Genomic DNA, 14,077 nt, shown 5'->3' with positions numbered 1-14,077 from the left:
TGTTGTTTTATTATAATTGACTGTATCTCACCTGCTTCTCAATATCCTACACCTGTCTTTAATTTCTAAATTGTATCTAAATTGCATTTTAATTCTTCTTAATACTGCCTTCCTGTTTGTGTCTGTCTGTGTGTCTGTCTGTCTCTTACTTCCTCTATCTCCTCTTTCTGTCTGTTTGCCTATCTAAACTGTATCTATCTATCTGTCTGTCTGTCTGTCTATCTGTCACTGTTATTCGTTTACTGTATCTCAATCCGTCTTTGTTTTTGTCCGTATGTCTGTGCAGCTGATAGTCTGTCCATCCGTGCCTGCTCACACCTGCTGCATCTCTCCCATACACTGACTATCTCCTCCCCCCCTTCCCTTTCTGCAGTCAGTCTGTATAGCGTGTGGTGTTGCGAGTTCCCCTACTAGCAGCACCTGTAGCCCATCCCTGCTCCGCGTCGCCGTGTGTGTCGAGCAACCGTGATGACAGCAGCACCAAGACTAGCTTGGACCAAGCATGACGATATCCTCAAAGTTGGCGTCGGAATCCCCCTTTTGTGGTAGAGCGTTACCCGTAGCAACTAGCGTACCCTTGGAACTGTGTGTGAAATGAATCTACAATTTTGTACATGTACAGTCTGTTTGCTGAACTAATTGTAAAAGTTAAAAACTTGAATGTTGAGCATTTGATGGTTTACATGGATTTCCACCGAGAACAGTTTGATGAATAGAGAAGATAATATTATGCAATAGACTGTGCATGTGTGCATAGTGCTGTAGCTGTATTCTGTATCAATGTGCTTTCTTTTATGCATGCATATTTGGAGAACTCTGCTCTAGTACCAGTAATGCGATTGAGCTTATTGGCCTGTGACCAGTACCTCGATTATCTTGCATGGCTTGCATAGCTAGGAGACACCACAGTGCTGCACAATACATGTGCCCACCTACTGCAATCCGTGTTGTGTTTTTGTCTTGACGAGTGGCAACCGTAATCTGACTGTCGCAGCACTCCGTAACACGCACGTCGACTGTCCCTACCCAGCTGCTCCCCCGCAGGAAACGCTCCACTATGCTCATAACTCTCTGTTACCTGTATCTCGTCCACTTCGCATGGCCGCGGATCCATCGCAGACTGAAGGAGAGCATCCTGGACGCCGTGGAGATGCACGCGGCCAGAGCGAGCGTGGCCTTCCGCAAGCTGGTCCCGGCCACCGTTGCGGAGTGGGCGGAGCTGACGCACCAGGCCTCACAGCTGTGTGAAGAGCACGGAGACAGGATGCTGGAGACAGGGATCCTACAAGAAGGGAGGGGTAAACAGATGTTGACTATGACACCAAAGGTTAGTCTGTGTATATGATTCTGTATGTTGGCAATTCACGGTAACTGACGTTACGCGTAAGGATTTTCATGAAATTGTTTATGTTGTAGTTTTGTGAATGAAAGCACCCGGGGCTTGTAATTAGCATTGATGAATGAGTTCATGAGAATGAAGAAATAGGTGGAAAGTTTTTCTCTCAAACTGCATTTCTTATCACATAGCAAGTGAAAATGTGTCGGTAACTGACGTTACGGAAAAAGGACATGGGAAATTATGGTGTAGATTTAAATGGAAATATCTCATGTCCCTGACTTCTAAACTTTATGTGTTTAATATGGCAATATACTAGGTTCTTAGGAACAGGTGTGCAAAATGATGTGCACTTTAGATATTTCCTTTTTAGCACCATGCCAATTTCAGTGAAGGCATGACGGTAACTGACGTTACGCTTACATTTGCCATAGGGTTTACACATGGAAAATCATGATTAGGAATAGTTTTGTGATATTTTATAAATCTGACCTTTCAGAGTGATTTGTTTGATATGGAATCATACCTTGGTTCATCAATTACAAATACCCAAATGAAATGAAACATTAGTCCATTTTCTTTGTGTTTTATGAAAATTTAAAGGAAAACATGTCAGTAACTGACATTACACATACTTTTGCTATGGGGTTTACAAAGAACTAATTTATTTAACAGGTTATTATACTGCTGCAGTATACCAGTAACAATCCCAGGCATTTACTTAGCAACAAATCAAAACAAAATCTAAAGACAAAAATGGGGTGGGGCCCTTAGAAGGCAAGCTCCCCCCATGCCATAGGACAGTTGAGCAAAAATAATGTAAATGCACCAGAGGATATTTCTTGACATTTGTCTTAAAATTGAATGCTTATTCAACAGTTATGATTACACAGAGCCATTTAGATTCAGCAGTTCCAAGTATAAACATTGACATCTATAACTATGGTTTTTTTTTTATGAACAGGAAAGTTTCTATCTAGAGTACCCCACCCATAATGCCCTGCAAGTACTACACAAAACACAGATATTTTTGTGTGTGAAAAAAAAAAATATCTTTCAGGTCATGGGGAAAAACACATACAAATAAAAGTATTCATAAATATGTATGAAATCTACTGTCAATATATTCTTTCTTCTTTTCTTTATTTTACTCCTTCTCCCTCAAGGCATTGTTAGGGCCACAAATAGAAAAAAAGATAATCTCCATTATCAATAATGATTTAAATGAATAGTGTTACACTTTTGATATTTTTTCTGTGAAGAAGAAACATGCTTTGTTTGGTCAAAAGGGCATTATTTGTTTATTCCTTGCTTGAAGGGATGTAATTGTTTTTCTTTTCCTTTTCACTGGTACCTGGTATATCAAGGCTTGCAAATACATCCCAGATACCAAGAAATAGGACTTTGCAGCGAAAGAATTCTAAGATCAATATAAACGAATCTTCCTGTTCATAATTATCATGTATTACAAAAATGTCCCTGCATGAATGAAATAAAGTAATCAACAAATATGAACAGTTTTTTTTTTTTACCCTAGAATCACCTCTCACTTTGAGCAACATCAGCGTTAAACGTTGAGCAACATCAGTGTTAGTTTCAAACAGTAATGACAGTACATGCCTTATGTCAGGCCTGCTTACAATGTATGTACCATTTGAAGATGTGCCATATTAACTAAACCACACGTTTAAGTGCAAGCGAAGAACTGTTCCTGTATTTGCCTTGAGGTAGAAACTTCACTAAGCTTCCAGAAAAAAAGAATAATGCTTGCAAAAGTAGTCATTAGTAAAGATTATAAAACTGTTGGTATACAGCTGTACACAAGCTTTTTAATAGAAAAAGGTAGTTACCATGCAACCACATCATTGATTAGGCCTACAAATTTGGTAGCTTTATCATCCCGTAGGACTGTGAATGTACTGTATAGTAATTTGAGTGCATTAAATATTGCATGTGGTAAACCTAAACTTCCAGATAATTTAACCTTAAAGGGGAAGGCTAGTAACTGATCAGTGGGAATCAGTGGAAATGCTGGGAGATGATTGTTCCAATCCTTATGGGATTCATTCAAGAGTTCATTGTATATCTATTGTTGTGTGAAAATGATTTGCTTCAGAATGGTCTCATATTTAAGTAATGTGCAGTTTAATGCTTCCAGGTTAGCGTCCCTGGTCAGTGACGGAGCATTAATCTGCACATTACTTGAATATGAGACCGTTCTGAAGCAAATCATTTTCACACAACAATAGATATACAATGAACTCTTGAATGAATCCCATAAGGATTGGAACAATCATCTTCCAGCATTTCCAGTGATTCCCACTGATCAGTTACTAGCCTTCCCCTTTAAACTTGTGCTGAACCGAAAATCATAAGCTCAAGCCCCCCCCAACAAAAAAAAAGATAAATAAATAAATAACATAAAATGAACAAAAAAATGTATCCATGGACATACAATGTACCATGGTGATGACATCATTCCCTATCAAAGGGATTGCTGCTCTTTGTTGATAACCTTTGACTTCCCAGATGTATGGAAATGGCCTAAAGTCAAAAAATTTGCCTAAGTTATAATTACTGTCATGGTAACTGACGTTACATACTGGTATATGACGTTTCGGTAACTGACGTTACACATTTTGATGTGTTCATTTAACTCTCCAGTATGCCAAGTATCCTTATTTTCTGGTATTGAAAGGAAGGCATATGGGCATACATTAGAAATCCTAAGTTACATAATACAGCTCACTTTCTTTGATGAATAAAGTTAAAAATTCCTTGTTTTTGGTAACTGACGTTACATCCATCATTGTCAAACTAATTAAAAGTTTTTATAAAATTCTTAAAAGCAACCAGCTTTTTCTTTCTATCATGTGGTAAAAGACTTGTCTGGTAACTGCATACATATAAAAGATTGTTGTTTAGAGTACTAGTAAAGTGGATATACAGAGGGTAAATTATGTGACAATACACTCTTTCTTACCATTGAGTTATAGGCATATTTTGGCAGCCATTTTGAAAATCAAAATGGCCGCTTTTATTGAAAAACATAATGATTCGTAAAACTTCAACTCAAGTATTGTCTGAAAATGTATGGTGTTTGAAACAAACATCATTTTGAATTTTCGGCATCCGTGTCCTACATACCGTGGAATTGCCCCTTAGAGGTGTGTGTGTGTTGGGGGGGGGGGGGGGGGGAGGGGGAGGGAGGGTAGGGGAAAGGTCTGAAGAGGGATGGAGATGTTAGAAAGGATGAATCCATGCTTTCTACAAGCACTTAATACGGGTCTAGGGCAATTAACCCCCTGGGCAATAACCCCCGACCCTTCCCCTGGCCCTATTAAATCCTAATCCTAATCCAGAACCTAATCCTAACCCTAACCCAAACTCCTAACCCTAAGCCTAACCCTAACCCTAATCTTTACTCTGACCTTACCACTAACCAGTATTTACATAGCTGGGGGGTTATTGCCCTCTGGGGGTAATTGCCCGGATACGCTTGATACAGTTACTGCAAGTTCTTTGTTATATCATCAAACCAAAACCCAATTTGCTTTCAGACTGATGCTGCATTTACACCATGCAGACCACGGCAGCCCTGTTTGCCTGAAACATAGTGTGCCCTGTTTTCTCCTGTTTTCCTCCCTGCGTATTCTAGTCTTATTCGTTCCAGTCCTTGCCCCGGTGAACATGCAGCTATCAGATGCTGTTCTCACAGCGTCTGGTCAGGCTAGACTATCAATATTTTTTGTCACATCCCGCTATGGATCACCTTCATGTTTTGTTATGGTCTGTTACGTGCCATCATGTTTTGTTGTGTTCACCCCGTTTTATCACTGCATACAAAGTTCTTCATTAGCACAGGGACTGCCGTGGCAAATTTTTTGACAGTTTAAAAATCTGACATGGCATCCAGGGCAATCACGGCCTGTCACATTTTGGTATCCAATCTTTACCGCCATCCCATTTTGTCCACGGTGGCCTGAAACATGACTGCCGTGGTGGCCGTGGAACATGATGTAAATGCAGCATGAGCACTCAACTTACTTTTTTTCATCAATTTGTGCTCTTTCAATCATATGTATTTCAAAACCCTTAATTTTCCAAATTTATCTTAAAGGGGATGGCTAGTAACCGATTAGTGGGAATCAGTGGGAATGCTGAGGGATGATTGTTCCAATCCTTGTGGGATTCATTTAAGAGTACATTATATATCTACTGTTGTGTGAAAATTATTTGCTTCAGAATGGTCTCATATTCAAGTAATGTGCAGATTAATGCCCCGTCACTGACCAGGCACGCTAACCTGGAAACATTAAACTGCACATTACTTGAATATGAGACCATTCTGAAGCAAATAATTTTCACACAACAATAGATATATAATGTACTCTTAAATGAATCCCACAAGGATTGGAACAATCATCCTCCAGCATTCCCACTGATTCCCACTGATCAGTTACTAGCCATCCCCTTTAAGCTAGTGCAAAGGTAATGGTTGCCCAGTGCCAAATTTAAGTGGAGACTTATTGTAAATAGCAGTTATCTACTCCAGCAAAAGGCATTTAAAGTGAAATACTGTCTTAGTATGACACAAATTTAATACCAACATCTCTAGAATCAGGCAATGATTGTTTGTTGATCAGGAGTTAAATGTGACCATGGTAGTCCACCATGTGCTAGTAAACATGAACATGTCACTCCCTGAAATTAGGATGAGTAAACACGGATGTGATATTTTAACCCATTGAGGACGGACTGATTTTGCTACAACACGCATTTCCCATAGCCACTTGCCCGAGTATACTCGGGACTCGTCTTCAATGGGTTAAGAATGAGTAGACATGGATGTAATTTCTTAACCCGTTGAGGACAAGTCCCGAGTATACTCGGGCAGGGGTCTATGGGAAATGCGTGTTGCAGCAAAATCAGTCCGTCCTCAACGGGTTAAAGACGGGACGGCCTGGAGAGAGAAGCGTAGCCTGATTGAATCAGTCTCCATTCGCTGCCCACTGGGATACTATGAAATCCATGACTAGAGTAGGCCTGCTAGAAAAGAATTGCCCATCGGGGAATATGCCCATTGAAGTGTGCACTCATGGGTAACGTTTGACTCCAATTAAGATTAGTTGGCTGTGAGTGTACTTCAGAGATCTGTGATAAAGCTGTATACAGTTCACTATGGGGGATTTCCGACTATATCCAAGTCAGGCCAGCCCTTCCATGACATGGTATCCCCACTGTACAAGGGGGGTGTTTCATAAAGCTGTTCTTAAAGTTACGAACGACTTACGAACGACTGGTGATCAGTTCTGATGTACTATACTTTAATTAGAATTCCAATAATTCAGCACAAGAACTGATCACCAGTCGTTCTTAAGTCATTTGTAACTTGGGAAACGGCTTTATGAAACAGGCCCCCAGGTCTTTAACCCTCTAGCAACTGAAGTTTCTGTACATAACGGCCTATTGTTCCCTGGAAGGTATATGTACAGCAATATTACTCTCATTTCAACGTCTTTGTATCAAAATTATGCAAAATAGCTCACAACATGTATATTTTTGTCTATTATGAGTAACACTATGTTAAAGGGTTGGTTTAGTATTGGTGGAGATGAGTATTGGGCTTTTAACTTTTTGTGAGGTACCAAGAAACCACTTATGAAATAGTACAGAGCATATGAAATAGTACAGAGCATACTATTCTGAGAGGAATTAAAAGTTTATTTGATGAAAATCGATTTTGGAATGGCTGAAACATCCAAAAACAAAGTAAACAAAGCAATGGTAATCAAAGGTGGACCCCACCTTTCATTAAGATCGCTCGTTTTGGATATCTCAGCCATTTCAAAACCAATTTTGATCAAATAAATGTTGAATACCCCTTGGAATTACATGCTCTTTCATACTTTATAAGAGGTTTCTTATCATCTCACAAAAAAAAAAATGTTAGAAACCAAAAACCATTTCTCAACCAAAAATATATGATCCCTTTAATTTGGAAACCTGTCAAAACTTTACCAAGAGACTTTTGTGTCACAGAAGTAATTCTGACGTATTTTTGTTGACCTCTGACCTCTTTCAAATCGGATGATTATATTCTATATGAAAACAATTAAAAATGGTAAAGCATAAAACCATAAAAAGTGGATGGGTGGTTTTGAGCATTATAGGGAGTAATACAATGTAAGATGCACTTTCAAGTGGTTCAGTCACTATTGGGTTAAGGGTTTGATTCTTCCCCATTGAGCAACATCTTCTTTTGACTGGCTTTTAAAATATATATATTTTTGTTTCTCCTTCCCCGTCTGACCCGAGCAGCAATCCGTGAACCTGAGCCAGGAGTGGACGTCTTTCATTGGATCCTCGCCCTCTTTCCAGAAAGGTCCCTCCCCCTCCTTGGCCACGCCTTCCTCATCCGCCTCATCCCTCTATGTCCTCCTGGAGGCATCGCCACCGAAGAGGGATCGCTACGGCCGCCTGGCCCTCCGCAAGGTACAGAAACTCATTGCTGTTAACCCATTGAGGACGGACTGATTTTGCCATAACACGCATTTCCCGTAGACACCTGCCTGAGTATTCTCAGGACTTGTCCTCAACAGGTTAACGCTACCATTATGTGCATTCACATTCATGGTGAAATACACTGTATTTTTTTAGTGCGGATGCAAATACACTCTGAAATACACCTCGGAATACATTGCAAAATATCGTGGTACATGCAGAGACTCCAACCCCAAGCACCTTCTGATCTTGAGATTCTCCCGCCTGAAACCCCTAGCAAACGGGAGACTCCAACTTGATGTGCGCGAAGCGCGAAGTTCCTTGCTGCCGGGGTCCAACTCTAGGGTTGTAGATGTTATCTTGTGCTTCAAGGCTTATTTTTCTACATGCAATGACACTAAGTAAAAAATCATTTCAAGCCAGAGAAATTAAATCTCAAGCAGGAGAACAGGAGATTTGGCAAAAATGGGCTCTTGGCGGGAGATCTCCCGTCGAGAGCGGGAGACTTGGAGTCTCTGTATATGTAGAGTGATAACTCAAACTTCACACAAAATACATTGCAAGATTTGAGTGTGAATTGTGTCATTAAATACAACAGATCATACAGCTGTATAATTTCTCTCATGCCCTGACACGCTGCATGTCTTTTACCGTTGGAGATTGATGTGGACACGTACAGTTGTATGTGCAAATGCTTTATCAGAAATACCGCAATACTTTCTGAGTGACAACAGTACCAAGTGAATTTGATACAACGGTATCTGTTACTGTGGCATTTTGCCATTGAGAATGGCGCAAAAAAAAATTACGGTGGCATAATACCACGGTAATTCTAATATTAATACATCTACTGAAAAATTTGCAACATTACAGTGAAAGTTGCTGAGGCATGACGCCAAGAGGCATTTCGAACATTCATTGGATAATACATGTGCACACCAGAATATATTGTTCTATGTATATCCCAGTATGAAGTTTGCTATCAAAATTTCATGACTTTCATTCGGATGCTTGTAGTACTCCCTGTGGCCATGCAATGAACCGGCCTGCTGCAGCAGTATTCCCGTTATAGAATTACAGTTTATAGTTGCAATCAGCAGATGAAAGTCCTATTCGTACATATTTATAGTTCTGAGAACTCTGTATTTTCCTTTAAAAAAGTACTATAACACAGCCATTTTTCATCTCATTGAGAATGAAAAAGTCAAACATCAATGTTGCAATACATACATTGTATTTTCCCTTGAGAGGAGGCCTCATGATCCATTTTTGCACCTTTTTCTGCTAACAGACAAGAAATGATTTTTGATACTTTTAATGTCATGACCGCTGATATCTTGTGGAGAGGTTTAAGGGCAGATTGATGTTGGCTGCCAGCAATATGTGATCTTTGATCTTTTTTCTGAGAATTAAATGTGCAAAAAAGAAAGAAAGAAAAGAAATTGGTTTTAACCCGTTAAGGACTGACTGATTGTGCTGCAACACGCATTTCCCATAGACACCTGCCCGAGTATACTCGGGACACATCCTAAACGGGGAAAACACACAAAATACACAAAGTCTCTGAGGAAATTGTGATTTAATTTTTGATAAGAATAGTTTGCAGACATCAAAAGAGAGGGGTGCATGTACTTGCGGTTAACTGAGACTGTTCCTCTGCTTCATACATACAGCAACTGTACATCATCATCCACAAATAACTTTGTCTGTACAGATATACGACTGTACACTGTACATCATAGATGTGACTATGTGCTTCCACTTTTTCATATACCCTAAAGCCCAGGTTTTATATTCAAGGAAAATACCAAAAATGTTGCTTCTTCTTTATGATTATTTGAAAGGAAAATTCATATAATTTCAGTGCTAAAGAAAGAAAAAAAAAACACTACATGTAGTGTTTATATTTTGTGTTTCAAAAAAAGAAGTGTACTACAGTGCCATCAATTGACGTGTACATGGTTCATACTATAATATGTAGGTATATATTGACGTCTGTATTCTGTGGCACATTGTACTTTACTTTGCTAGTCTGTATTACCAAAATTGTCTCCCAGCCATCAATACCCACACTCTTTAAGTAGAACATTGTTAACTCATTTTCTTGCCATCTTATCTAAAACAAACTTATTCCAACCCAATCAAGTTTTACAGTGCTCGGACTTTAATGCCACTTTCTCTGCTGTACACTCTGCCGATCTATCAGACAAATCTGATGAGCATTACTCTGGCAATCATTACTGGGTGGAGACAGTGACAGGTTGAGGATGATTCCATCCAGTCTCCACTGGGAGAGATTACTGCAGACTGGTTTATTGCCTCTGTCTTTGTAATACCTCAACATACCACGTCCCAAGTCATGAATTTGGAATGGAGATTGAAAGTACACCTGTCACTCTAAATTATGGGTTTTTGTGTGTGTTTCATTGTGTTTTCACTTTTCCATATTGTTCCCCCACATTTTTTTTTTCATTTTTATTTCTCTCTGTCTCTTTCTCTCATATATCTCTCTTTGTTCTTTCTTTCTTTATGTTTCTCTCTTCCACAGTCATTTTCTTTTTTCTCTCTCTCTCTCTCTGTATGAGGACATTAAACAGCAAAAGTTTTTCATTTACACAAATGGGATTTAGATAAAAAGTTTCAGTGGGGGTGAGATGGAATTTGATGGTAAACACAAAATACAAAGTATTTGTAAAGATGTTTAAAGATCTTTAACTATGGTGATGGAATTTGTCACAAAAAGCTTGCTATATCATTGTACTCATTCTGAAATGTGGTAGTATATTGCCTAAAAATAAAGGAGATATACAGTAGGTGGTTTTTCTGTTTTTGATTAATTTGTTTTAGTTCAAATCCCGTATAGTTTGAGAAAAGATCCTTTCAAAGCAATACAAATTGTGGCTTTAATTTGCACAGTTGGAGTAACAAAAACATTGGAAGGATGTGTTTGTGAAATTAATTCTCTCATTGGCTTCAGTACTGTTTTTTTTTTAATTTCTGTATCAATGTACACTCACATTCATCTCAGCAGAGACATTTGTCAAGTATACTGCTGAAAGCAATGTCAGCATCATTTTACATGGCTACTGAAATGAACCCATGTGTGGGAATCTGTTGGTGTCTACACTGGCGCGTCATTAGGGTGACTGTTAGTGGAATCAAATCATTTAGAATGATTTAGATCCTTTCTAAGTTGAATAGGTCCCATCAGCTGTGATCAAATTATATCAATCCACATCAAAAATATCCACAACCTAATTCAATTCTCAGTATGCCAATACGCAGAATACTTCTTCGCACGCTAATGAGCCCTTTCACAGATGCACTGTGGGATTCCTTGGTGCTATTTTTGCTTCCGCTTGTCTCGCACGTGTCGCAGTTCCCGTAGGATTCAGTGGAGTTATTTGTCTGCTTTTGCGTTGTTTCTCTCTTTTTTTCTTGGCTATAATTCTGCTTTAAAAGAGTTGAAAGTGTCTATATTTTACTGATTTGCAATCATTAGGAGTCATGGTTCACTACCGCAAGGCGTCTGTGTGCTGGTCACATGATGGAAAAGGAAGAAATTTTTGACCAAAAAATACCCCTGGATAAAGGCAAAACGTGACCTGAGTTCATATGCAACCAAAACCCAGGGCAAGTTAGTCCTCTGAGCTATCTCATAATGCATCGAAAACGCTGCTTTGCGCACAGCACCTACGTATTGGCGATCCCAAGAATTCCAAATACAAACCTTGCATCTTAATGAAAATGAAAATCAATCCACCGTATGCTAACCAATAATTTTTTTTCTTTTTTTTTTCTTTTTCTGCAATGACCACAACAGGTTCCTCCGGACCGTGTGGTCAAGCTGTCCGACCTGACCACGCCCCTGGCCTGGAAGTCCGGCGAGCCCTTCGGGATCCTGGTGCAGGCCAGCAAGGAAAACTTCTCCCGCATCGGCACGGCCTACATGGAGGGCTTTCTGGAGCTTGATGATGGTCTCCTGGTGGATCAGATGCTCAGTGAGTCCATTGCCATGGAAACCATTTGGGTATCTATGCAAATGAGATGAGATGATGGTGTAATCTGAAAAATCTGCAAAAGGCCTACTGTTCAATCTTTTTCTCTTTTTTTTAATGGAATAGGAATAAACTGCGTTTTAAATGGAATGAGAATAAATTTTCTTTTATCCTTTGCATGAAACCAAATCATTGTTGTAATCACTGGTGAGTCTTATGGGGTAAGAGTTATACAGTACATGTCATAGTTGCTGAATTTGCATGTTATGTATCCAGTTTTGATAATGCTTTGTGTACCGAGCTATGGGAGGGTCCTTAAAGTGATTATATCTAACTTCATCTAGAGTAGCTTGTATATTATGTGCCTGTGAACAGTATCACTGTGTATATGTCTTTGGGGTTTTTATTTTTTTTCTTTATGTGCAACTTTAGGATTTTATAGCTTTCATCTTTTAAATGTATTTTTTTAAACAAAACTTTTACTGTTCTGTTTATCTATTTTTGATTATCCTGAGTCAGAGACTAGGTGCTATTCTGGTGCTGTTTAAACCATAGTTTTGAACATGTACATGACAAATGACAAAACTACAGTTGGGCTGGAGAAAGAAAGCTAAATGTTAATCTTGAGAAAATACCTCTTTATATTAGAGCAGGATTCACACAGCTAGAATGGGAGAAATTCAAACTCGAGCGAGAAGGCGGGAGATTTTTGAGAAAATAGCCCCCGTCCGGGAGATATCCTGCCAAAAGTAAAGAGCGCTGGTTTCCCTGAGACATTGAAAATGCGTTCAGATAGAGGCAACCTATACCGTAGTTACATCCTCTTCAGTGGAAAAAACAACAACAAAACAGCATGCCATGCTGAAAGTTTCATGTCCATTATTATTGCATGAAAAGCCATCCAACCAGATAGCATGCAATTTCGGGGATACTAGTAACAGAGAAATAGATTTGAATTATTCAGCCAACATTCAACTGTAGAGTGATTGTGTGGAATTGGATTTATCTCCGTACAGATAACAAATAACAATGGACATTTGTCAAATTCTTACGCATAACGCAACAGTTGTCAATGAATATTTTGTGAGTGCTGCAGCAGGTATTTTCATTTAATCTTTGCATAGTGGTCACCATCCGGAAGATGATTAATTCAATACTTGTCAGCCAATCCTTTTTGTCTTGTACAAATGATTGATCGAGCATCAAATATAGATCACATATTAGAGTAGAAAAAGAATGGTACAACTCTGATATGTTTTTCCACATTTTGTGGAGGATGCTCGGTGAGCCACACACTCACCAATTTTCCATTTTCATTATTCATAGGCACCCGCTATTTCTAACAACACTTGCCAGTACCGATCCTTTTAATGTATTATAGCAAGTCCTCTTTGGATACTATGCTCCAGTTGTGCATTCATACACTGTGGAGCTATTTATGGTTGCCATGACAGCAAATATGAGCTTATCTGTTGTTGTGATGAACAGAAGCCAATGGACAGGTATCTGTGTATGTACAGACACTATGTACATTGTAGTAGCATGGTGTAAACATCCCATACACAGATGTAATGTAATGGCGTGTTTTGCAGGTTATGTACACTGTACTGCGCTGAAACCATTTAATATGAAGAAGTCAGTGTAATGGAGCCAGGTCATTCACTGTTTCTTGTGTACTTGTAGAATACACTGTATGTAGAGATGATTGGTATGGGGTAATACAGTTTACATCTCTTCATGTCAAGCTAAATTTTCAAGAGAATATTTCTGTATGCATAGTAAATAGCATGGATATATGGATGTGTTTTACATACATTTGTAGATGATTAATCCCAGTAACAAAAATGTTTTATGTTGTGACCTTTTTATGATAATTATTATGACAGTGCAGCAGGTGACTGCAAATCTGATAAGAAGTTTACAAAATTTGATTGACAGATAGTTGCAGTACCTTCTTGGTTGCCAATTTGGTATCTTTTAAATACCACTCCTTGGAATGTGTGAATAAAATACATCGTAGTAACATTCCGCCCATTCACACAGCCACCAATAGCTGTGATTATTTAGGTTGTGATTTAAATCGCAAGGCAAAAAACAATCTGGTTTGTGTGTTTGGACATAATAATCTCAACTATTATTGAGATGCTAATTAGGATCCGTGAAACACGAAAAGTGCAACGCTTGGGAAACAGTCATGCTTTTTTGTTAATAGTCACTACCGGTATTTCGTGCGGTTTAA

General features: G+C 38.9%; 1 protein-coding gene across 1 annotated transcript in view; it reads left to right on the top strand.

Moving 5' to 3' along the window:
• Window positions 1-414: 414 nt before the first annotated feature.
• LOC139726892 (biotin--protein ligase-like) overlaps window positions 415-14,077 on the top strand; it is a 30,783-nt gene continuing 17,120 nt past the window's right edge. Inside the window, exons 1-3 of the mRNA XM_071637886.1 lie at window positions 415-1,327; window positions 7,658-7,831; window positions 11,664-11,841. Coding sequence (XP_071493987.1) covers window positions 1,058-1,327; window positions 7,658-7,831; window positions 11,664-11,841 — 622 coding nt within the window. The 5' untranslated portion in view covers window positions 415-1,057. The remainder of the gene's footprint in view (window positions 1,328-7,657; window positions 7,832-11,663; window positions 11,842-14,077) is intronic.

Source organism: Diadema antillarum, unplaced genomic scaffold (assembly GCF_040938485.1).
Source record: "Diadema antillarum isolate AM-2024a unplaced genomic scaffold, OU_Dant_1.0 seq00000103_RagTag, whole genome shotgun sequence".
Classification (NCBI taxonomy): domain Eukaryota; kingdom Metazoa; phylum Echinodermata; class Echinoidea; order Diadematoida; family Diadematidae; genus Diadema; species Diadema antillarum.
This window is presented reverse-complemented; position numbering and strand designations above follow the sequence as displayed.